The 23,937-nt window shown below is 51.7% G+C and overlaps 7 protein-coding genes across 7 annotated transcripts; 4 read left to right on the forward strand and 3 right to left on the reverse strand.

Moving 5' to 3' along the window:
• Positions 1–40: 40 nt before the first annotated feature.
• UV8b_02915 (uncharacterized protein) lies at positions 41–1,775 on the forward strand (the record flags this gene model as incomplete). Its single annotated transcript, XM_043140413.1, has 2 exons — positions 41–57; positions 152–1,775. The coding sequence occupies 2 exons, from the start codon at positions 41–43 to the stop codon at positions 1,773–1,775; spliced, it is 1,641 nt and encodes a 546-aa protein (XP_042996347.1).
• Positions 1,776–3,251: 1,476 nt separating this feature from the next.
• Positions 3,252–5,149, reverse strand: UV8b_02916 (uncharacterized protein; the record flags this gene model as incomplete). The annotated part of the gene is made up of 4 exons (XM_043140414.1): positions 3,252–4,392; positions 4,465–4,687; positions 4,754–4,821; positions 4,893–5,149. 4 exons carry the CDS (start codon positions 5,147–5,149, stop codon positions 3,252–3,254), a joined length of 1,689 nt encoding a protein of 562 aa, XP_042996348.1.
• Positions 5,150–11,726: 6,577 nt separating this feature from the next.
• Positions 11,727–14,994, forward strand: UV8b_02917 (uncharacterized protein; the record flags this gene model as incomplete). The annotated part of the gene is made up of 2 exons (XM_043140415.1): positions 11,727–12,753; positions 12,809–14,994. 2 exons carry the CDS (start codon positions 11,727–11,729, stop codon positions 14,992–14,994), a joined length of 3,213 nt encoding a protein of 1,070 aa, XP_042996349.1.
• A 674-nt stretch (positions 14,995–15,668) lies between these two features.
• Positions 15,669–16,776, reverse strand: UV8b_02918 (uncharacterized protein; the record flags this gene model as incomplete). The annotated part of the gene is made up of 3 exons (XM_043140416.1): positions 15,669–16,325; positions 16,445–16,669; positions 16,774–16,776. 3 exons carry the CDS (start codon positions 16,774–16,776, stop codon positions 15,669–15,671), a joined length of 885 nt encoding a protein of 294 aa, XP_042996350.1.
• A 1,820-nt stretch (positions 16,777–18,596) lies between these two features.
• Positions 18,597–19,466, forward strand: UV8b_02919 (uncharacterized protein; the record flags this gene model as incomplete). Its single annotated transcript, XM_043140417.1, has 1 exon — positions 18,597–19,466. One exon carries the CDS (start codon positions 18,597–18,599, stop codon positions 19,464–19,466), a length of 870 nt encoding a protein of 289 aa, XP_042996351.1.
• A 522-nt stretch (positions 19,467–19,988) lies between these two features.
• Positions 19,989–21,343, reverse strand: UV8b_02920 (uncharacterized protein; the record flags this gene model as incomplete). Its single annotated transcript, XM_043140418.1, has 2 exons — positions 19,989–21,056; positions 21,146–21,343. The coding sequence occupies 2 exons, from the start codon at positions 21,341–21,343 to the stop codon at positions 19,989–19,991; spliced, it is 1,266 nt and encodes a 421-aa protein (XP_042996352.1).
• An 895-nt stretch (positions 21,344–22,238) lies between these two features.
• On the forward strand, positions 22,239–23,634 carry UV8b_02921 (uncharacterized protein; the record flags this gene model as incomplete). The annotated part of the gene is made up of 4 exons (XM_043140419.1): positions 22,239–22,313; positions 22,488–22,645; positions 22,810–22,872; positions 22,962–23,634. The coding sequence occupies 4 exons, from the start codon at positions 22,239–22,241 to the stop codon at positions 23,632–23,634; spliced, it is 969 nt and encodes a 322-aa protein (XP_042996353.1).
• Between the last annotated feature and the right edge of the window lie 303 nt (positions 23,635–23,937).

A 23,937-nucleotide genomic window follows, 5' to 3' on the forward strand; every position in this document is an offset into this window, starting at 1 on the left:
TACTTCGTGGTCAACAAACCCTTTCCTTTTCAATAGGAAAATGGCTGCACAAAAGGTGTGAGTATTCGAACAAGCTTTCCCCTCGTGTGAAAGAAAAGAAAAGACAAGACAAGACGAAGAAGAAGCGCTGCTAATTCGAGGCGCGGCTCAGGATCGTGCTTGGGGCCCTAGATGGCCAACTGGAACCTGCGCTCAAAAAATTAGCCGCCTTGCACGCCAAGAACAATTTCTCGGTCGCAATCTTGACGGGGAATGTGTTCGCTTCCTCGACGGACGATGCCACGGTTTCTTCGCTCTTGGATGGCACTCTAGAGGTGCCTCTGTCGACTTACTTCACGATTGGGACTCGTTCCCTCCCACCTCGAATCGCGAGCAAGGTCGAAAACGACGAGGACGTGTGCCACAACCTGCATTTTCTCGGGAAACGCAGTGTCACAAAGACTTCTGAAGGTCTTAGAATTGTCGCTCTTGGCGGTCTCCTCGACAGGAATGTTGTGGGTGGTCAATCCAAAGAGCAACACCTCCCGTTTCACACAGAGGATGACGCCAAGGCCTTGAAGGGTGCGAACAGCGCCGATATACTACTGACGTCAATGTGGCCGTCTAATGTATGGAACGGATCCAAACTGGGCCTCGAATCAGTGCAGCAAGCAGCTAATCAAAGCACGCAAGCAATTGCGGAGCTCTGCGCAGCTCTCAAGCCACGCTACCACATCTCTGCTTCGCCCGGCGCCTTCTTCTATGAAAGAGAGCCATTTGTGCACTCCTCCACCTTGGAGAGCCAGTCTCTTCCGTATACGAGATTCATCTCCATGGCGCCGTTTGGCAACGCTGCCAAAGCAAAGGCCATGTACGCATTCTCGCTGAGTCAACCTGATGGCATGATGCCGCCTGGGGTGACGGCTTCGCCCTTTACCTCGCAGCGGAAACGGCAGCGAGACGATGAGTCTGGGTACAGCCGTTTTGGAAATTACGACAACAGATCGCGCGGCGGTCGGCATAGCAAGCATCGTCGTACATCGCCACCTCCTGGCCCCGATCGCTGCTACTTCTGCCTTTCAAATCCAAACATTTCCTCACACATGTGCTGCAGCATCGGCGACGAGTCCTATGTCACCACGGCCAAGGGACCTCTCACCACGTCAACCACATTTGCGACTGAGGGCCTGGACTTTCCCGGGCACTTCATCATCATACCCTTACCGCATGCTCCGACCATTCCTAGCATGGGCTCCATGTCAGATCCGTCGAGCGACGCCGTCAGATCATTGAACGAGATGACCCGTTTCCGGGAATCTCTTCAGGCCATGATTTCGCACAGGTCATCCCATAAGCTCGGAGCAGTCACTTGGGAAATATCTCGGAATCGCAACGTCCACCTCATCTGGCAACTCATCGCCCTCCCCGCAGAGATTATTCAGAAAGGCATTGCAGAAGCAGCCTTCCGCGTGGAAGCCGAAAACCAGAAATACCCTGCGCTTCTGACCAAAGAGCTCTCTCTCGAGGAGCAGGCATCCTTTGGGGACTACTTCCGCCTCTGGCTTTGGGCAGACAACGGCGAGGATAAAATTAAGGGCAAATCACTCGTCATGCCCCTCAGCTCAGATGTTCGATTTGACCTACAATTCGGTCGTCGAGTAGTTGCAAAACTTCTTGGCTTGGAGAAGCGATTCATATGGCAGGATTGTGAGCAAACAACCGAAGAGGAAACGCAAGACGTGAAGGCCTTTCGGGAGGCATTCAAAGACTGGGATTTTACGTTGGAGCTGAGTTGAACTTTTAATACCAATTGTGGCCTGAAAATTGAGGCTTGGGGGCTAGGCGGCAATGAATCAAATGCTAAAGACCAAAGTGGCGCTGGGAAACCATATGCACTCATCCACAGTTCGGCTTGCATCAAATTTGGAGAATGTATGGGATACGATACGGAGTCAGTGGCGCTTGGGATAGTTTATTTGGGATGATTAATGGGCAATGCCTCATCGTAGCCTTTGTTCGATTGGCAAATCCAAAGCATCGATTCGAAAATCATCACGTCAATGGGAGGATTGAGTTTAGTTGAGTTTTACGACGTGTCACCCGTATCAAAACAATACCCAAATTGAAAAAAAACAACATGCATCATGAGCCAAACATATCTAGGGTAGCCAGTAATACTGATACGAACTATGGCAAATTTGACTATTCAGTGAAGAACAACAGCGAATATGAATTGTGAGACCACTTCAACTATCGCGAGGCTTTTCAGAGGGGGAATAACATACCCCCATGATCTGACATGATCCAAGCCAGGTGGATTATAGAGTCCTGCTCCTGAGATGGAATTTAATGTTACAGTCAGCGACTTCTGTAGTTAACAGTCTTATCGACTTCGGCAGCAAACCCTTGACATGTCTAGCTAGTCATACAACAAAACAGCTCGAAATTCGTTCCCCATCGCGCTCGACAGCTATTGTAATATTCCAAGGGCGAGCGGCTTCAATATACTGGAGGTATAAACACTGAGGGAAAAAAAAAGAAATCCTTCCTTTGAGGGATAAAGTAAAAGTGCGTTCTAGAAAAGAGAAAATGAAGAAAAGAGGCAAAGGGTATTCTGGTTCGGTACGCCGTGACATAATGAAAAAGCTGCTTCGTGGGCGTATGAACTTTCGTCAAGTATTGCAAACGGGGAGTCGGTGATTCTTTTGCTAAATCAGCGACAGAAGAAGGGGAAGGGCGGCGTTCCAGGTACAATGCGAGGGATCAGGACACATCAAGCCCGACCTCGAGATATGATTGCCTTGCAAAGGCGTTTGACTGTGTTGGAATCGACTGAAACGTGAAAGGGTTCCGGGTTCTCTTAATAGGCTCCATCCTCTGTGTGTTGTCGATTTTCAGAGCGCGAGAACCACAAGAAGATATGCGAGCTCTAGGATGCAAGCAAAGTCAACAATCGGCGGGTCCAGCCAATTTATCGGGGAAAGCAGGTGAAAGTCTCCGAAGAGGGTATGTTAGAGATGGCGATGCATTGTTTGATGCAAAGAGAAGATTCAGACCGAAGAACGCACTTCAGACCCAAATGAAATCAGAACGGAAAAAGAGAAAAAAAAAAATCCACTGCTGGAATGGCAATCGAAAGGAAAAGCCACGAATGTATGCAACCGCCATTGGTGGTGTCAAAACACCAAAGTGACTTGCGGAATTGAGGACAGTGCTTAGCTTTGATGTTGACGACTTGCTGTGGCAAGTCGATGGGTTTCCAAGCTCAATCATCAGTAGGACGCCATTCGTCGTGTCTGAGATCTATCCACTTGAATTGGCGAATGCGCCAGCATAGACAATGCTGTATGCCGAGAGCTGGGTCGACTAGGAGCTGTTGGAGAGTCGTGGACGCAAGGATCCTTCTCTCCATATGCAAATGTCTGAGAGCGTCCAAGACCTTTCCGGGCTTTCAAACGGCCCATTTCTCTTTCGCAAGTGCGCTGATGCTTCTCATCGGACATCTCCACATAGTCGGGGGGGTAGCATCTGCCACGATGCTCAGCAAAGAACCCACTATAACCACCATCAAGAATGTAAACTTCCGGGTATGTCAAGTTGGGGTAGTGTTCAGCGTTGATTGTTCGATCATGGGAACGAACATGCCGAGCCATCAGTGGAGCTCGGTGTGCAGAGTACTCGCAATGAAAGATCAGCAGGGTGCGGCCCGCCATTGGTGTTTCAAACAATTGAGTGGCAAGAAGCTCCTTGTCATTATGATTCACGGCTCCTTCAATGTGCCCCCCATCATATTCATACTCGAACCGACAATCAATGACCATTTTCTGGTCAAAGTGTTCAGCATACTTCCCATCCAGCACATCCAATAGTGTGTCCTTGTCAATTCGAGGGATAGTATCGCTAGGGTCGTCCGGCAAGAAATGGGGAAGCGAAGGTTCATGAACTTCTTCAATATCCATCACCGACTTCAAGGTCGAAGGAGAGTCCTCGGCGTCGGTTCGCGGCTTCATAATGTCTGCAGGGTGTTCAAACATGCTCAGGGACCGGCGAAATTGCTTGCGATTTCTAAAGAATGGGTTCGACTGCCGTCTCGCGTGACCGTTGATCGGGGATCCAAAGCGAGCTCCACCGGCGCCAGCAGCACTATTAAATAATGGGCGACGAGGAAGCAGTGAGATGGGCACACATGGGCTGTTGAACGGCATTGATTGCCGGTCTTGAGGTGGAGATGTCGACTCGAAACATTCGCCTAGGGAGAGGCTGGTGTTCGCATAATCCATTCCAGAGTCGGCTCCAAAACGAAACGGAGGGAGAGGATTTTGACTTTCGCTTGGGGCTCGGGTAGGAAGACAGCTAGAGCTCAGCACCTTCATACGGCTCAACGACGGTCTACGGGGGGCAGCTATCCTACGGCTGCCGACGACATGAATAATCAGCATAGTGAAAGATAATGGAGGGCTGTACTCGTCAATATCGTCGACTTACTCAGCCAGAAAAGTCTTGGTAGACTCGGAAGAGACCTGACGAGGTATGGGAGCGGGTGAGTCTAGAACCATGTCCTGGTCACTGGAGGGCGTTGAGCCTGGTGTGGGGGACTGTATCTCGACTTGGGCAAAAAAGGGAGTCTTGTGTGGAAGAGGTGACAGCTCCATGTACTCAACAACCGGAGCCGGCGAAGATGAAGGTAGAGGAGGCGTTGTGACATAGTCTAGAACATGGCGTCAGTGGTCAGCCCGCAGCCAAGGCGAAACCATTGCACATGGATGGAGCTTACGGCGACTACTCATGCCTCCCATCATGTTGGCCGTGAACAAGGCCCGGCGAGGTGTAGGGAACTGCGGACTGCGGTGGTGCAAGTCAAGTCAGCAGCTGCATTTCCGACACAGCGTCCTCCTAGAGGCAATTCCACTGACCTTGCTTCATTGTCCAGGCGGAAATTTTGGGACAAATCGGCAGCTAGACTGGCAGCAGGAGAAGATCCACGAACTTCCTTGACACTGAAGTAATCCGCCGCGTTCTTGTGCAACTGCTCTCGAAGGCTCACCGAGGTCAGGCTGCCCGACGAAGCAGAGTAGTAGGAATGAGGACGAGGCCTGAAGAGATCTCGGTTGCCCCATGCTGGAGTGGGCATCGGGCGGTGCATTGCTGCCAGAGGAGATGATGCCTCCATGACGAAGCAGACGAGGCTAGCCAAAGACTCGTAACGAGTCTTTGGTCGGCAGCAGGGCGATTTTATACCAAAGTTGCATTGACAGAACTTGGGGACTTGTATGTACGTACGCTGCTGCAGCGAAGTGTGTGTGTGTAGTCGAGGTTGCAGTTTACAGATATGAGGTAACGTTTCCAGCTAGAACAGTCTATCGTGTTGGTAGCTAATTCGCCGTCAATCGAGCTTGAAGCTACTGCAGATCCAGAGCCACTTCATCAACCAAGATAGATGTCGCTTGAGGATTGGCAAGGGATCGTAGCTTCGCTATAGCCGTGTTTGAGAGCATCTGCGGGAGGGAAGAAGGAATGGATAATGGTTCTGGTTTTCGTCTCACGGCGGTACCGCTATAGGCAGGGTCGAGAGAACTGCCCAATGTCTCTGTTTGTTTGTGTGGAGGACAAAGGTTATCTTGGAAGGCACTGGCCGCCTTTCAGTTGCGTGGGAATTCAGCAGGCAAGTCGTGGGTTGCTCGGTGAATAAGAAGGCCACCTCCTCCGTCTGCGTTGATAGCGTCGTTGACGGGAGACTATAGGAGCTGTCTTGCTGCACGAACGAAAAAGGGCGTCAACATGATTGGTTGACTTTTGAAAGCTAGAAAGTGCACTCACTGTAGCAGCTGGCTGGGGAGCATAAGTAGGTATTCTCTCGGACCTGGAGTTCACACATGCATACACAAGGAGCGGCGGTCAGTGAAGAGGAAAAGCTGCTCCTGGGGAGAAGAGAAAAATTTGGATTTTATCCGTCTGGTTGCTGGGCGAGGCAATTGTATGGGGCTAGGAAGTGATGAAGTGGATGAGGGAGCAACGCCTTTTGAATGGACCGTGCAAAGGAAGAGGTCCGGATGGAGTTGGGGACGTTGTTAGGGGTGACTGGAGACGAGGGAGGATGGAGACACGACGAGGATGTGAGTGGGCTGGTGGCAGCACGGAGCAGAGGAGGAGGGGAGGGGTGGGCGTGACGGTAAGCAGCCGGCACGACCAAAAATGACGACAAAAGAAACGCTTCAGTGGGGTCAATGCACAAAAGGATATGGGATATGCATACAAGTAGAGTAAGGTAAGGTCCAGTCAGTAGGACGTACCAGACCTAAGTTGGAGAGCTTAAGGGCTGGCTGCTCATGTCAATTCTCCCAGGTGGCAAGCAACAGCGGCGGAGGAGCCTGGTTGGCTAGAACCAGCTTAGCATTGACTTGGAGGCCGGCCATGTGCCCGCCCACCTGGTGCTAGGAGGTAGGTACCTAAGGTATGTATCAATGAGTCCCGTCCCCCGTCCCCCGTCCCCCGTACCCAACGTACGAAGTACATGTCTGGTAGTAATTGATGTCAATACTATCAATTCAGCCGCTAGTAATAGTCGGGTGCTTCGGTCGCAGTCTGGTTACTCCGTACTCATCAGTCTGGTTACTCCGTACAAATTGCTTTTTGTCCAAGAACGCAAGGCAAGGGAGCTCCCAGTCCCAGAGCAGCAAGGTCTGGATTTGATGCAAGGAGCCGGTGCGGCAAGTAGTCTGGTGCTACGCTGCGAGGCCTGCGAGTCAGACGGCGTGCCACGATCCAAACCATGCAGCAATTGATTCAAGGGCCGGCAAGCACTGAATGGGGGTTTTAGCGGGACTGGCCTCCAGGGACATGTCTGGTCTAGTCTCTACATGTCTAGAATATGTACCTAGGTACCTACCAGGTAGGAGGTAGGTAGGTACCTAACCTTACCTGCCTTACCTTCCCAAGGTACCTAGGTAGATACCTACCTCCTTACCTAGGTACCTAAGGTAAGGTATGTACCTACCTTACCTAAGGTTCTTGACATTGATATTAGTTACAGGTATGTACCAGACCGGACCCTTCTAGTTTCAAGCGTTCTCGGCCGCGCTGGCGTGAGTGGGCGGCCCCAGTGTCATGACAGTCACGCCCTGGAGTCTGGCCTAGACAAGTAAGGCCATGGGGTCACCCAAGCCACCAACTCGAGTTGACGCTTTGGAGCCTTGATACAAACGGAGTATTGTTGCGTACATTTTGTGCCGGGTTGGGTTGGCGCAACAATCCCCGCATGTTCCTTGAAAGCACAAGTGGCGGGCAATCAACACCAATGGCAGAAACTGATGAGAGTTTGACGGCATGACTCTCCCTCTCCGTTGCTTGCAATGCCCACTGTCCAGACACTCACTGCACACGGTCCCGCGGGCGGGCGATGGTGTAATCAATCTGGTCGGGTCACGAAGTCTGATCCTACACAATAACATGGGGTGACGACGACATGGCATAGGTCATGCTGCACATGAAAGACGGAAACGGAATCAGAATCAATTCAGGTTGGTCCAAAAACAGCGAGCCGTTGGCGAGTAGAGACGGGGCCTGGCGACTGGGTCAGTCAGCAGCCATGAAACTTGGAATCAGCCAACGTTGGTGAGCCATGAGCCATGAGCCATGAGCCATGTCGCAAGGGATAAGTCGTCAATTGTCCGACAAGGTGGAATGCTAGCGCCCGCCAAAGGTTCCGTCTCATGAGTTAGGTAGGGTATTGCCTGGGCAGACGGTTCCTTTTTCTTGTCGAGAAGAACCTACCTCTTCTTACTCTTCCTCTGACCTGCCGTGGCGCGCCGAGCTGGTTCCTGGCGACAGTCACCTGCTCGTCAACTCGGATAAGAAAAGAGGCAAACAGAGTTTCAGATCTCTCGGTGATTATTTGAGATTTTCATGCAATAGGAAATGGGCAGGATAACGAGGCTAAAGAATGACCTGGCGAGAGTGGAGAGGCTGAAGGCGCCCGAGACCAGACTCTCTGGGCAGTGGATACCTCCCAAGGTATAGACAGACCTAAGGAGGTACCAGACCTAACACCTAACCTAACCTTCCTCTCAGGCAGGTACGAAGTACCTAGTCCTGGGTTTCGTTCTTCCCAACTAATCCCTATCCAAGACGGCTGAGCCGATGTTTCTCGTCTAATATCTCCCTCATCACACATGTGATGGTCAATCAGCGATCAACAGACATCTCCACCGCGGGCGCTTAGCAAGGTTGCGAGGACATCGATACCTTGCCATTAGTCCAAAACGAGGCCCTTTTTTTTTTTTTTTTTTTTTTGGTCCCTTCCCTCCCTTGTTTGCAGAAAGTTGCGCTTTTCCGTTGTCGCCGAGATCTGACTCGAGCCCGTCGATGAGGCTGTGGATATTTTCAAACCTTCAATTCAAGACGCAGCACGGCAATGTTTGATTGTATGTATGTGTCCGTATTATACGTGGTTTCAGTCCCTTGCACTGCAGCCACTCAAGATAGGACGTACAGTACAGGCACGACGAATCGGCTGGTGTCCAAGACGGCTGCCGTTGGAAATTGGCACCGAAATCAATGACTCCGCCTACCTACCGAGTACCTAATGCTTTCAACCAGCAGCAATGCTTATTGCCGTGTTGCGACGTACGCGACGAGATAAGGTTATCAAACGGATCATGTTCCCATGGCTGGCATTTGTTCGCCGACTCAGATGGGACTCAAAATCCCGGCATGGAGTAACAAGTAGTAAGGACTGCGCCGTTGGGGGCATCTAGAAAATCCTAGCGCAGCCCGGTCTTGTCAACTCACCCTCCTCGCGATACGATCCGCCTATGCCACTCGTTCTGTTACCACAAGCTCCACATGTACGGACACTCGTCGTACCAGAGCAAACCCAGGTTCACATGGCCCAGCTGAATATTCCGGCTCTGCTCAAGGTTCGTCGAAGCAGCAAATGATGAATCCCTTCAGAAGTCCCACCAACCCCCGCCGCCCGATTGGATCCGGACCTGCAAAGTAATAAATATCAGACCTGAAGCAGTGCGGATGCGCGGTCCCTGGGTAAAATCTGACAAACAGGTTGTTGCGTTGTTGCAGCATGATCGTCCACCAATGTCCCGTCCCATAACCAGCCTGAGGCCAGGGGACTTGTCAGGCTGAACCCGGTACCTTGCTTGGTTGGTACTGTACCTCAATACAAGGCGAGCCTGTAACTTGGAGTCGCGGGCATACATAGCGCCCGCAAACAAAGTAGAAGAAGCTGAAAATCTGGACAGAAAAAGAGCGGTGGGCGAGTAGGCAAAAGATTTCGTACGAAAACTAATGCGGAGTACGGAGCACATCCGTAACGAACCAGACGCTCAACCATCGGTACACTTTAGTGCTAGGTACCTACCTACCTAACCTTACCTACCTCCTACTTGCAAGGTCGGGGGTTGTTGGAAGTGGCGACGGAAGTTTCTCCCAGACGACGCCCTGGTCGGCGACTGCAGGTACAGTAGTATTGACTTATCACTGTACGTAAGGTCAATAAGGCTGGGGTACCTAAACCTAGCAGTTCACGCTTCCAATGCAGAGTCTGGTTGAATGAAAACATTGAATTGTACGCAATGATATTAATCGCACCACACATTTGTTGATGCTGCAGCAGTATCCCCACTTATGTATTGGTTATATCTTTTAATAGCATGTATTTCTTTCCATCAGTCTACATCTTCGAAGCAACACGCTCGTGTTTCAAAAGCCTCAAGCGGCCAAGCATCAAGGACAGCTGTCCAAGACGCAGAGCCTCTTCTTTTCTTTCTTTTTTTTTTTTTTGTCTCTCTTTTTTTTTCGCCGACAACTCCAACGGGGGCGTCCGATCCAAGCGCAATACGGTGTTGCCAATGCGATTTGCGTCGATGAAGCAGCCCCAGCTCCGATCTCCCCGAGTAATGGTGGGTTGCATCCATGGCATCCATGGCCTGGTTTTCCTTGGCTACTTTGATTGATTGCTCGGGCAGTCAGGGCGGCGAGCACGTCGCTGCTCCGGAATGGTTAGTGATCGTCTCGACAGAGCAAGGATGCAAAGTCATAAACACGCCAGGCTCGGCAACTCTTGGCCTACTCACCCGACTTGCTCCACGATCCGAGCCATTGCTTCTAGATCGCTCCTTTCCAGTTTGAACAGGTGGCTGGAATTATTCCGCCTCGCTCAAAGCGAAATCTGATCATGCCTCTGCTTGCACACAAAGTTCGAAACAAGGTACTCCGTATACTATACGACCTTCATTTCCGCACTCTGCCCTCTTGTTGCGTCAAGCTCAAATAGAGTCTTGAGAGCATGCAGCAGGGCTGACCTCGTCCCAGAAAATAAAGCCAAAGTAGGGCAAGTATCACCCCAACCTCTATCCTAACTCGGGAAGGTCCAACTGGGAAAGAAATGAAATGTCGAGTTGGTCTGCTCTGTCTGAATTCTGCCCGCCAGAGACTTCAATGATCCTTCCAGGAGGTAGCTGATAGTTAGGGCGTCCAATTGCCGCTGCCCTAGTCCCCCTTGGTTGAAGCCATGCGCTGGCGTTAGCCCACCCATCTCCTCTTAAAAGCAAAGTTTCGGTGACGGCGAACATGGTTCTTCAGCAGTTCAGCAGATAGCCAACTCATGGCTCCTTATTGGATCAAGCACTCTGGACTCACTGTCAAAGCCCGCCTCTAATAAACTAGCTCATATCCCTTCACAACCCACCCACATCAATGCCTCGTGACTAAACAGGCACTGCGTTGCCCTGCAATTGCTGGGTGCTAGGCAGGGCTGTCAGTTTCGAACGAGTCAATTTTTACTTTTTTTTTTTTTTTTGGCCCTCACTCCGGTAAAAAGAAAACCCCATCAAGAGCAGCTATTTGACGCCTCATGCATAGACCGGGTTGGCTGTCAAAAATGACGCCCTTTTTCTCTGTCTTGGAGGCTTGCATCCCAAGCCTGTAGCTTCCCGATCAAATGGCGACGCGTAAACCAAAAGTAAACAAAGCGGCTACCGCGTTCTGGCCCCGCCTAGCAACGGGACAGTAAGCCGCGGTGTCACGTGCAACTGTGCGCGTGATCTCACCAAGGCAAGCCCAGTGACACACACAACACATGCATGCAAGTACTGCCACGTACTCGAGTATTGTGCTCAGCACAAGTCTTGTGTTCCTCTTCTGTCAATCGATGGGTTCTAGTCCTCGTTGACGCCGGAGCCATGTGGCATTCGGGTGAGGCGTCTGGCCTAGCTTCATTTTTGCTATGCCAGGTCCATATTTTATGTTTTCGGGAATTCCATGCAGTTCTTCTCTGCATGTTCTGCACATTGTACGTTTTGAAGATCATGTAATGTAACCTTGGTTTCTCTGGCATCGTCTGCCAAGAAGCTAGCCAGATGCTTTAATACCGTGTAGTATATCTGTTTCTTCGGGATGTGAGAGCATTTAACTGCAGATTCACTGCCGCACAACAGCGATGGAATTTAAAGGCCAAGGGCCCGCGATGTTCGTGCCGCATGATAAATGCATACCGACTGAGGGAACGAGAGCAGTTACTTCCCCGTACACGGAGTGCCGGAGTGCCGAAGTCTGGCGCCAAGTGGGGGTGGGGGTGGGGGTGGGGCTATTGATAGCAGCTTTTCACGATAAGGCGGCGGTGAACACCGGCAAAACATTTTTTTTGCCCTTGAGCTGATCATTCATCATTCTGAAATGTATGATTGAGAGGATAACCACCATTGGGAATTCGCGAGCTGCGCCAATAACGCAACATGGCTAAGAAAAGAAAGAGAAGTAATAAGGATGGGCAACATAACATCGCTTCTGGGCCTAAAAAGGCAAAAAAGGAACTAAATTCGCTCGACCTTTCCGCATATAGCAGCCCTACCCTCGAAGTGCGACCGTTTGTTGAGACGCCCACCGGTGAAGATAGAAGAAGAGAAGCAGTCTTGTACGAAATGCTCGGAAGCGAGATTCAATCTGAAAGAGACCAGGCCTCTGCCTGCATTATATCAAGTCTTCTCGAGAGCGATGGCGTCTCAGAAGCCGTTTTACAGAGACATCTCGGCCACCGCCTGTTTCGGGGCCTTGCGAGTAGTCGCAATGCATCTCGACTGGGGTTCAGCATCGTCATCACGGCGCTTCTGGAACAGTTATTCGACCGCAAAGAGCTCGCGAAAACAAAATATCCCGGTTTAACCTTTGACAAGACTCTCGAGCTTCTTGTGGAGAAGACGCGGATCGGGGGAAATGCTTCTGGACAAGAAGAGAGAGATCATGCCTATGGTCTCTTGTTTGGTCTTATGTGCTTCATTCAATCCAGAACTCCGTTTGAGGACACCACCAGGTTGAATGCTGTTCTGGACTTGCTGCTGCAACTGGGAAATAAAAGGATATGGATGCGACCAGAGTGTGGATGGGAGCTCGTCCGCGCTCTGGAGCAAATGAACGAGTCCGACGCCAAAGCTACATTGGTCAAAGTTGCCGAAGCTGGCATGGCTAAAACCCCGGAAGGAGTGGCGGCTTGGATTGTGACGCTTAACAGATATCCGAATCTGAAACCTCAGCCTTGGAAAAACCCGCTGTCCAGCAAATCACTCGCAGATCTGACGGCTGTTTTGAAGGAGAGCTTCAAAGACACGTCCAACTACCATAAAGAGGAACAAAGTGCCGCCAAGCATGCGTCATGGAATGCCCAGCTACATTTTGTCTGGGACTTGATATTGAAACGTTTCCTTAGTGTTCAGAATAGCGATGCCGAAGACAGTTTTGATCAGTTTTGGAGTCGTGTCGTTGATGGTAAGTAATGAAAATCTACTACAAGGGAGACACACGACACTAACATCCTCGGTAGATGGACTGTTCTCTCGGCAAGCCACGGATGGGCAGAAGTTCAAAGGTTTTATGGTATTCCAAAAGATGCTCGCAGGTCTTGCTGAAGTGCCGTCCAAGCTGCAAGTGCTGTTCAGTCGAAACTTGATGTCTTGCTTATTGAATCAAGCTGCGAAAGAAGACCGCTATCTTCACCGAGCTGCGACAAAATCATTAAAGACCGTCGAAGCTGTGGTCTCGGAACACCCTGCACTGCTTGCTCCTGTTCTTAAGAACCTTCTGGGCAAAAATGGAAGTTATACTCTTGACCAAAGAACAAACTGCAAGACTGCAAGCACTCTCCTGCAAAACGTCAACGAGCAAAACATGGCGGCGGTTTTAGCTGTGATTAAGCAACCGATGAAGACACTGAAGGACCAAGAACTTACCAAGGCCCAGCTTGTGGTGCGTACTTATATCGACTACCTAACGAAAATACTGCGCAAGTATGCCTTGAGTGCGCCAATACCGTCAGAAGACAGGGCGGCCGGTGGTGGACAAGTCTCATTCGGCACAGTATTGCAAGAACTTGCTAGCCTGGCCTATGCCCAACCCACGGATCTTTCAAAGGAAATACTCACCGACCCGATACGAAAGTTGGCTCGTTCGGGCCTCGAGACGTCGCTTGCATCGCGGGCGAAATTTGCCCGCAGTAGCTTTGAGTTCAAGGAATTTACCGAGACGATGGTTGCTATGAACTCGAGCGTCTCAAATATGGCACCCGAAATCAAACAAGCTATTGATACTGGTCTTTTGCATATCAATAAGCTGTTGAAGAGCAACTTCAAGTCTCCAAAAGATGAGCAAATCGCCCATGTTTTAGCACTGCTTTATTCCATTTCGATATTTCACCTGTGCAACGAGGAACCTGATGCGATGGACGTGCTTGAAGATCTGTCCCAGTTCTATGGCAGGCTCAACATCGGGCTTACAAAGGAGAAAAAAAAGAAAGGAACAGGGAAAGCTAAGCTAGAGGAAAGTCTGCAAGACGACAGCAGTTCCGAAGGCAGCTCCGAGCTGCTTGTTGAGATTATTCTCTCAATGGTCTCCAAACCATCAAAGTTGATGCGAGAGGTCTCTTCTCAAGCGTTTCACGTCTTCACGAGCCAGTTATCTGCTGCCGGGCTACAACTCCTCACCGAGCCTCTCATTGCCGAAGAAAATGCGGCAGGACAGCAGGCGCTCTTTAATATCGATGACGATGCCATGGACATTGACATTGACAGCAATGTTTCCGACGCGGAGACGGCCGATGTCGAGGACTCAGCCGACATGGCAAATGCTGATAATATCGAAGACGTCGAGGATGCGTCAGACTTTGAACTCGACCCCGGCATGGAGTTTGTTGGTCTCGGGGGCGACGACGAGTCAGAAGAGGGTGACAAGGAGGTGCTAAACACAAGAGGTGAATGGCAGAATCCAGAGGAGTTGGACAGCATCCTGGGCAAAATCCTGGATAGCCACCGCCTCGATAAGGATGCCGAAGCCGAAACATCAGAGGATGAAGGCGACATGTCCGATTCGCAAATGTTTGCTCTCGATGAACAACTTTCCGCTGCCATTGCACCGCACATCAAAGCCAACAAGCCAGATAGCAGGAAACTCAAACTGGAAGCCAAGCAGTCCGTCGTCAACTTCAAACACCGAATCCTGGACCTGCTCGAGGTCTACATGAAGAACGAGCCCCTCAACCAGCACACGTTCCGACTGCTCGTGCCTCTTCTGAGGCTCATGCGAACCACCTCCACCAAACCGCTGGCCAGCCGAGCGGTCAGCATGATTCTCGCCCATCGAAAACACCTCGACAAGGCACGATCTGAAGCTCGAGCCGCCGGCCGAGGCAAGACCGGCCAGAGCGGCGCGGCGAAGGAGGATCGGGATGACGAGGCGTTCTTGTCCATCCTGGAGGAGATCCACGCAGAGGCGTTTGAGGACCAATCTGGCGAGTATGCCAGAGCAGCAAGTTCCGCTGGCTTGGCTGTGGCGACGGCCGTTCTCGAGAGAAGCGCCGACAATTTCGACTCGGTTGTCGACGTGTATGCGAGAACGCTGAAGGCCTTGGCGCGCGGGAAGCGCAAGTGGCAGAAGCGCTTCATCGTTGACTGGGTCGACTGGTGTCAGGAGCATGCGACGCCGGTCATGCAGGAACACGGGGACGGGACTGTCTGAGAACACGGAGGCCGTGGGCCTCGGGCGTGGGTGGCGATGGGGTCTGCCTGCTTCACATTCCACATGCTGGAGAGTCAAACTCGGACAAAAGTCAACTCGTTGGCTGCTGTCGGGGAACTCTGTCCACGTTTGTGTTCAGACATCCATTCCCGAGGCGAGAGCCCTTGTCGGGTCATTCTGACGCCGGAGAGAAGGGCTGGCGCCTGCGAAGCTGTACATGTGTTCGTTCTGTAGCAACTTGAATTCAAACATGCCGCTGTTTTATTGCATGGAGAAAACGCCACATACCGCAGACTATCGCTGGTTGAAACTCTGTTTTGGTCAAGTCTTCTTTGCTGCCGCGGAAAAGGCAGTTTGCAACATAAATACCCGGCCAGGCAACGGGGCAAGGAGTATGGCAACGAGGCCAAAAGTCGACTTCTGCCAAGCACGTATGCCTGCGTCTCCTTCAAGCCAAGCTTGTCTTTCCCGCCAATGTCAGAAACCAGTCTCTTGTAGGGGACCGAAACGCACTGGCATGTTGGCTCATCTATTCCTTTTGCCTCCCATCATTGACGAGGCATTGTCCTATGAACCTGGCGTCGTGGTAGTACAAGTGCCCCTCGCTCGGCGTGATGAGAAAGCCCGATACGATATCATCTGCCGGTCTCCCCTCCTTCAATATTCCGCGCTCTCTACTCTTCCATCACGTCATCGTCCTTTTTGTCATTGTCATTGTCATCGTCATCCTCTGAGTCATCCTCTGCTTTTGCTAATCTCTCGGCTTCTTCTCTCAGCTCCCGGGGGACCTCGACATGACGACCCTTGGTCGGCCCGTCCACGCCACTGATCCAAGTCATTTCCAACTCAAAGTCCTTGTTATTATTATCCTTTTGGGCGACGTAAATGATTCTGGCCGCTTGCTTGACAGCTTCTTCCAGCGTCATAGTCTCGGACTGCAGGTCAAGCTTTTCCAGCTCGGCCTTGGCGGCCTGGCGGCCCTTGCCAGTCGCAGCGCCGTAATAGCCCCAGTACAGACCGCTCGGCTCAATCATGTACAGAAACGGCCCGCCGTGTTTGCCTGGTACTTTACCACCGGCACCGCAATCGGGACCAGAACCAACCTCTCCGTCGACAGGAGTCTCTTCTGATGTATCGACGCCTCCGACAATAGCAGTGATGCCGAACGGCCGGACGGATCCGTACATGGTGTATGCCTGGAGGTAGCTGCCCATTCGGGATGCGAGATCGGCTGTGGGGATGGGAGTTTTGAAGTTTTGCCGCCAGCTCTGGGACTCGTCGCGAGCGCGGTCGACAAAATGGCGGCCGTCTGGGACCATTCCTGAGTAAACCTGGAGTGTTATGTATATGGCTGATTAGCACACGAAAGGGCAAGGGCAGTGTACAACCAACCATTGGGGAATGGGGAAACAGAAAAAAAAAGGAATCAAAAGAAGTCGTCGGCACATACAACGCCGACATGGCTATCAACGGAGGCGATCCGTTTGTTCGCGCCAGCCTTCAGCAACTTTGATGTCACCACCTTTTCAACCGCCAGAACAACTCCGTCTTTACATCGGATGCCGATTGAGGTTCCGCCATTCTCTACAGCCTTGAAGGCATATTCCACCTGGAAGTTTCTGCCATCGGGTGAAAAGATGGAGTTGAGAAGATCGTAACCCGTGCCTATCGATGTCTGCGTCCCGGGGAAACGGAGCTGTCGTTAGCTGACTTTTCCAACGGAGCCTGGGCCCATGCAAGCATGCTCAGCCACCAAAGGCAAGAGAGTGCTGCACCTACCATATTGCCAGTGCGGTCGCCTCAGACCTGAGTCGCTGCTTATAGACGAAAGAAGGCAAGGCGTGCTTCGAATTGGGCAAGATTGAGAGAGGGCGGCAGCGGGCGTGCGGGCGTGCGGGTTGGATGGAGGAGCTCCAGGAAACTAGCACAAGTCGATTGAGCAAGCATGTAGTACTAGGTGATGGGTAATAGGCAGCCTAAGCTGCGTACCGCGTTTACTATGTGGTTGGCTGTCAGGGAGGGCGTTGTTGCCTGCCTGAGGCGTCGATTTAGCCGCGGGGGCCACTTGTAGCATCAGCCACAGAGGCTGAGGCTGAGGCTGAGGCTGAGGCCTAGTGGCTGGGTTCTTATGACGGGTTGTGGCTGGGTTCGCCAGACATCGCTTCCGGCTCTGACACGTGACTCAACTGACAGGTACTTAGAAACTGGCGCAATAGCTGTAGGTTAATCACACCATCATCCATCATCGCGTATCATTATAATCCAGCCCGAGACTTTCTGAAACAGGCGTGGCTGCGTCACACAGCCGTTTCTGTGCCTCGTTTGTTCAAGCAAGTGACAGCCAGGATCAACCCACTGCTCTCGGAGGCACTGGAAACTGCGGGTTTCAGGTCACCTTGAATCACTGCAAGATCGGGAATCGGAGGCGTTCAACGGGTAAGTACCGTACCTGTGTTCTTCTGCCCCAGATTGAGCGGACGCAAGTAATTCTGCATCGCAGCGACCAACATCTAGAAAGCCCTCCAGCCCTCCCGGGGAATGGTTGTTGCCTACCCAATGCATGGAAATACACCTTATGACCGCCACTTCTAGAACTCCAAAACTCCCAGTATTTTGATATGGTCTAGTCCCCTAGCTCACTTTTCGCCACTTTTCGCAGGTCTCATGACCAGGTATCAAATTTGCCCCAAGCCTCGCTGGAATACTTTATATGTTTTGGTAACCGTGTTAAGTCTTGCCTTATCTTAATGGGTTTTTTATTTTTATTTTTATTTTTATTTTTATGTTTATTTCATTTTTTACGGACACAATGCTAGTATCTCGTTCCGTCTGTGCTCATTGGCTTGAACAAAATGAGTCAAATGTCGCCTTCCGTGGCGCGGCGCACTGGCGTAGTTGCATCTCGTGACTCTGGGCGTTCTGGAACCCCGAGCCCCGAAGGCCCCGCCCATCTTCCCCCCCCCATGCCCAAATCGCCCGTGCTGACCCGCCTATAAACCGAGGAAGGAAGACAAGGGGGGAGGGGAAGGCGCGACGTGACGTGCCAGGTGGCGGAACTGTAATCGTCAGACCGATCAGACGCACATGCAACTTTGTCCGCTGCACCTTCTCACTACATTCGCGCGTCTGGGATTTAATTACAGTAGAATAGCCGAAATATACTTTTCCAGTTCAAATATCGTCTTCGTCATCTAACTACCTCTTGAATCAAGACACAAACCGACGTCGAGAGAAGCATCTTTTCACACTCGTCCCACATTCTGCTTGATACCCAACTGCATATCGACCCAACCGATATCTCGCTTGAGCTAGAGGCCACGGTCGCTCCCTGCAATTTAACCTCGCTCGCTGAGAGGGCCAAGAAAAAAGGAGAAAGTGACTATAAATTCAAGATTCCTTGCTCTTCTCACTCATTCAATCAGCTGTTTTGAGAAGACAGCAAGTCGAATCATTGAGCCTAGCACCGTAGCTGATCGCTTTGGCAGCCTTTCACACAAATAAGCACTCGATATCTTTTGCACACCTTTAATCAAGGTACGAGAGCTAGCTTGGGGCCTTTCTCCAAGACACAGAGCGTTCGAGGCTGAAGTTTTCTGCAGACCATGGTTTCTGTCCAACCGGGAATGCCCGGCACTTCTCAGCAGGCCCAGGAAGACCTTGCCAGCCTCTTCTCCCGTAGTCTGACTTTCAACCCCGACTCTCGCTCACCCGTCGTCCCGAAGGAGACGACCCGGCAGGAATCGGTCATACCTGTGCCCACTGCTCCCACTCAATCTATTGTATATTCAATCTCGCAGCATTACAACCATTCCGCCCATGTTGCACGACTTGATTCTCAACCCTTGGACAACAGGTCGCACTCGCAACCCCAGCGCCCTTCCTCGGAACCTCCTCAGAGCGACATCTCTTCAACAGAGGAAGTTTTGCGCAGCTATGGCTTCAACCCTGCTATTTTCACACCCTCACAACTGCAACTATTCCGCACAGCCGACGGATCTCAAAAGCTGCGGCTTTTGGAGTTGTGGAGCATCTGTCCGCCGAACAAGGCGGAAGATATTCCTGCCTTGGCATGGAGCAGCACATCTCTAGACCAGGAAGAACAGATGGCACGGATGCGGTATGAACTTCAACAGAACCCAATCATGAGCCTAGACGGAACTCCCATTCAATCCGAGAATGGTGGGTGGACCCAACAAGGCATTGCTCCCGAGACAGAACCATACATGTCCTCCGGATACGAAGAGTTAATGCGACGAGAGTACGGGCGTCAAGCGCATGACGACGTTTCTAGGAGTGTCCATAGCCATTTCGGAAATGCCTTGAGCAGGAACAACTACTCCCGAGCCACTGATCCAGTCTACAAAGGATCCGATTATGAAATACAGCAGCAGCAGCTGAAAATGGCGGTTCAGTATGGCGCATTGGAGCGCTTCAGAGCCGGCAGTATGGAGGTGGATGCTATGGACATGTAAGCTCCAGAGGTGCAAACTCAGGTCCTTGACTACGTTTGGCTCCCATGCCTTAGACTACGCATATATAGGTTGAGAAGTTGTTGTGGACAGTTTTTCTTTCCCTCTGTTGAGAACGGCTTAATCATAACACCGAAGAAAAAGATGCCTGGGGAAGGTCATGGTATTGAGAAGGCCGTGCTGGATGGGCTGAGACATTTACCTTATTCCATGTTCAATCCTTGCCTTCCTCATCACCCCCCCCCTTTTCTGTAAGCGTCAATATCGAGGCTAACGCAGAGTCTTAGAACCTGGGCTCAAGATTATCCAGACGAGGTACGTGGCTAGAAGACTTCCCCCAAGACTGAAACAGTCACACCAACTTCAAGTACTCCCCCCTCCCAGTACCATTACGTCTCCTCATTCCCCAGTAGCGCCGAGACATTACAAATGCTTTTCCTCCCCAAAGGCAACGTCACGACCTTTCAAGGTGTAGTCTATGCAAGTGGACAAGTCCGGTGTTCAAAAAGAGCATGCTATCCGTAATCAAACCTTGGTCTTTTCCAGTTTCTCGGCAAGGGCATCAACGTCCTTTTCTTTGAGCTGGACGACGGGTTCCTCCTGAGCTTCCTTGGCCTCTGTGATCAACTTCTCGGCGAGTTCCTCTGTAGTGACACCTTCGTCTTCTTCCTCACCATACTCCTCTTCCTCACTATCCAGTTCCTCGAGGTCGCTCAGACTGTCCACACCCCATTCATCTCCATTGACCAAATCTCCGGCAAGCTTCTCCTTTCGCTGCTCAAGAAGCTCCCGAAGGGCAAGAATAGACTCGTCATCTTCCGTGAACTTGTTGCCATTCAGTTCAATCCGCTTCAGGGCAGGCAGACCCTCCTCAACGGCAGCAACCAGGCTTTTGACTCCCGGAGCGGTGATATCATTGTACTGAAGACGCAAGATCTCGAGCCTTTGATTATCGCCCCGCGAGAGAGACTCGGCAAGAAGGAGAGCGCCCTTGGCGCTGAGGAGCGAATCGCCAATACCAAGCTCTTGAATGACAGCCCAATTGGTGACGGCCTTGGCAAGAGCTTTGGCGCCCTTCAAAGTGAAGGTGTTATCCTGAAGATCTAGCACCCTGAGCTCGGTAGCGTGGTTCAAGCCCTCGCTGATGAGGTGGGAGATGCCCTCTTGACGAATGCCATTCTGGACCATTTTGATTTCCTTGATCTTGTTGTGAAGCTTGTAAGCCTTGGCCCAGGCCGTCATGCTGCCGTTCTCCAATCGGTTTCGCCCACAAATCACCGTCTCCAAGTCGGGAACCTCGGCGCCTTCCTTGCGGGCAGCGTCCTTCCTGGCATGGAGCTCCGAAAGAGCATCGGCAATGAGGATACCGGCGTGAGGGCCTAGACCGTTGTTGTTGAGGTACAAGTGCTGGAGGGGGACATGAGCCGCGAGGAAAGCAACCAGAGGGGCTTGCGTGTTGAGGCCGAAGGCGTTGTCGTTCAGATTGATGGTGCGAAGTTTGGGATGATTAAGAATCGACGTGAGGAGTGAAGAAAGGGCTTCCGGGATTTCGGTCAATAACCGACCGGTGAAAATGTCGGCAAAGTTGGCAACCTGTGTATTGGGCACCCGTCAACGTCTTACTTCAGGGAAGAAGGGGGGGGAGGCTTTTGTTCATCGGATGAGCGGATATGAAACCGTACCTTTAGATTCTTCTTGGTGGATAGGACTTCTCCAATGGCCTTGCATGCTTCTACACCCAAGGTGTTGCCGAGGAGCCTGACCTCCTCAACATCATTTGCGCGGAGATCTTTGATGTGAGGCTCAACGTCTGCGGCCGTGTCGAGCTTGAGCCCCTTGCCCTCAAGGGTGAACAGCTTATTTGACGTTGAAGGAGCCATTTGACGAAGCCGCGTATATCAGATATTATAGAACAGGCACGACCAAAAAAAAAAAAAAAAAAAAAAAAAAAGAAGCAAGCAGCAAAACAAGGGGTGAATCAAAGAAGGAAAAGAGAAGCCAGGCCCTTTAACGAACCAGCAGTTCCTGAAAGTGACGAATCTTTCTTTGCCTTGGTGGGGGCGGGGTAGCCGCACAGAGTACAAAGTACAGACTGTTCCGCAGCTTTCCAGGGCCATTAGCATGGTCTTGGGCACTTATTAGGCAGATTGGTATGTAGGTACAAGTATGTGCGCCTGAACCTAAAGTTGCAGGTGGTCGGTCGGCCATATACGGGGTTGGGTTGTTAAAGTTGTTACGGGCTGAATACAAGCGGTCTGAGAGGCACAATAAATAGGCCACATGCATCCATGTTCTCTTTACACGATAAGCAGCCAGCTTCAGTCAGCAAATGCAACACCCTATACCGGTATATCATCACTCAGGCTATCAGTCAGTTCCAGCTGATGATATATGGGAAAAACAAAGTACGTAAGCAGGCTCTGTTTGCATTGGTCGACGTCGCTCCGTACCGGATACCTAAGGTAAAAGCTGTAAGTGGGGTACTCCCTACCTGCTACTCCGTACTCCGTACAAGCCGCCAGGTACCTCGGTACCTGACCTGCTTCTGCTTCTGCTTCTGCTTCTGCTTATTCGCAAGGCCCGACCGAGGCCAAAGTGCACGTGACTTGAAGCCAATCAGCGTCGGCCCATTTCGGAACGCTGGATTTTCTCCTTGGGTATGACCTCTCCTGCCGAGCGAGCCCTTTCGAACCTTGAATCTCGAGATTGAATCGACCATCGCCGCCACCTTCTGTTTGCGGTTTCCTCCCACGGCTTTGGTAAAGCCTTCTAGCAATGTTGGCAAGGTCTTGCTTGCGCTCGACGCGCACCCTCAATGGGCTTCGAAGCGGCGTCAACAATGTCTCCAAGGTAGGACGGCCTCATTTCCGGCTCGCTCTGGCCTCCCGCTTTCGTGCACCAACAAACGTCAACATACCGAAACGATGGCAGCCCAAACAATCTCGCCACATGTTGAGCATTCACACACTCTTGTGCTTACCCCTTTTTTTGTTTCATTCTTTCCCTTCTAACTTGTTCTAATAGCGCGCAGCGACGACGAGTTCGGGTGCCGCTGGAGAAACGTCCACGGCTCGATTGAACTTTGCAGCCATCGCTTCCACTACGGTCGCTGCTGGTTCAATCGCCTGGTACTATCATCTTTACGGACCCGTGGCCTTTGCTGCTACCCCTGCCGAGGAAGGGTACGTTGATCCTTGACTTCGTTTGCTGGAGGTTGTTCCTCACCCTTTGGCTGTTGCCCGCGTCTACATGCGGTATAAATTGTCCTTTGCGCAGCAGTGGGCGTTTTTCACTTTCCGTCCCCCTTCATCTTTGCAAGGTTTCAATTGCTGACTGTCCTCACTAGCCTGCATGCTACTCAATATCCCTGGGTTCACCAGCAATGGCTCAAAACCTTCGACCACCAGGCGTAGGCTACCCTGACCTCTTGCATTGCCACGTTTTTTTGACGTGATGTTGACGGGAACCCAATCTTTTTACTGACGACAATCTGTGCAGACTGCGCCGCGGTTTCCAGGTGTACCGTGAAGTTTGTGCTTCTTGCCACTCCCTGAGCCGAATCCCTTACCGTACTTTGGTCGGCGCTGTTTTGACCGTGGACGAGGCCAAGGCCCTCGCCGAGGAAAACGAGTATCCCGGCGAGCCCGATGATCAGGGCGAGACTCAAATGCGACCTGGAAAGCTGGCCGATTACATCCCCGACCCCTACAAGAACGAAGAGGCGGCGCGGGCTGCCAACAATGGTGCCCTGCCCCCAGATCTGAGCTTGATTGTAAAGGGTCGCCACGGCGGCTGCGACTACATTTTCAGCTTGTTGACTGGCTATCCCGACGAGCCCCCGGCCGGTGCCCAGGTCGCCCCCGGCATGAACTTCAACCCTTACTTCCCGGGAACCGGCATCGGAATGGCGCGAGTTCTGTACGACGGCCTGGTGGATTACGAGGACGGAACACCGGCCTCGACGTCTCAGATGGCCAAGGACGTGGTCGAGTTCCTCAACTGGGCCGCCGAGCCTGAAATGGACGACCGCAAGAAGATGGGCTTGAAGGTGCTCATTGTCACGTCGGCTTTGTGGGCCGTCAGCGTGTGGGTGAAGCGATACAAGTGGGCGTGGCTGAAGTCAAGGAAGCTTGCCTACGATCCTCCTGCCGAGTCCAAGACTCGCCACTAAGAAAAGCCCAGCCCGGTTGGTTGCGCGCGTGCTATATGTACACTAGCCTCCCCTTGCCGAGAGGCTCCCTTTGTCGGCGGAGGCGGGTAAAAACGGGAGTGGCAGTTGTTTTCCACGAGAGGATTTGGGATTCTTGAGGGGGAAGTGGTGGCATGCTAGAGTGTAAATCAGACGATCGATCCAATTTCAATCCCTTAAACTTTTTTTGTCGTGGCTAGCTTGGAAACTTGGTACGGGCATGACGTTTGCCATGCCAGCGTTTTGAAGGAAAGGCAGCCTGCTCGGTCATGTACTGTACTCTGC

This window comes from Ustilaginoidea virens, chromosome 2 (assembly GCF_000687475.1).
Source record: "Ustilaginoidea virens chromosome 2, complete sequence".
Lineage (NCBI taxonomy): Eukaryota > Fungi > Ascomycota > Sordariomycetes > Hypocreales > Clavicipitaceae > Ustilaginoidea > Ustilaginoidea virens.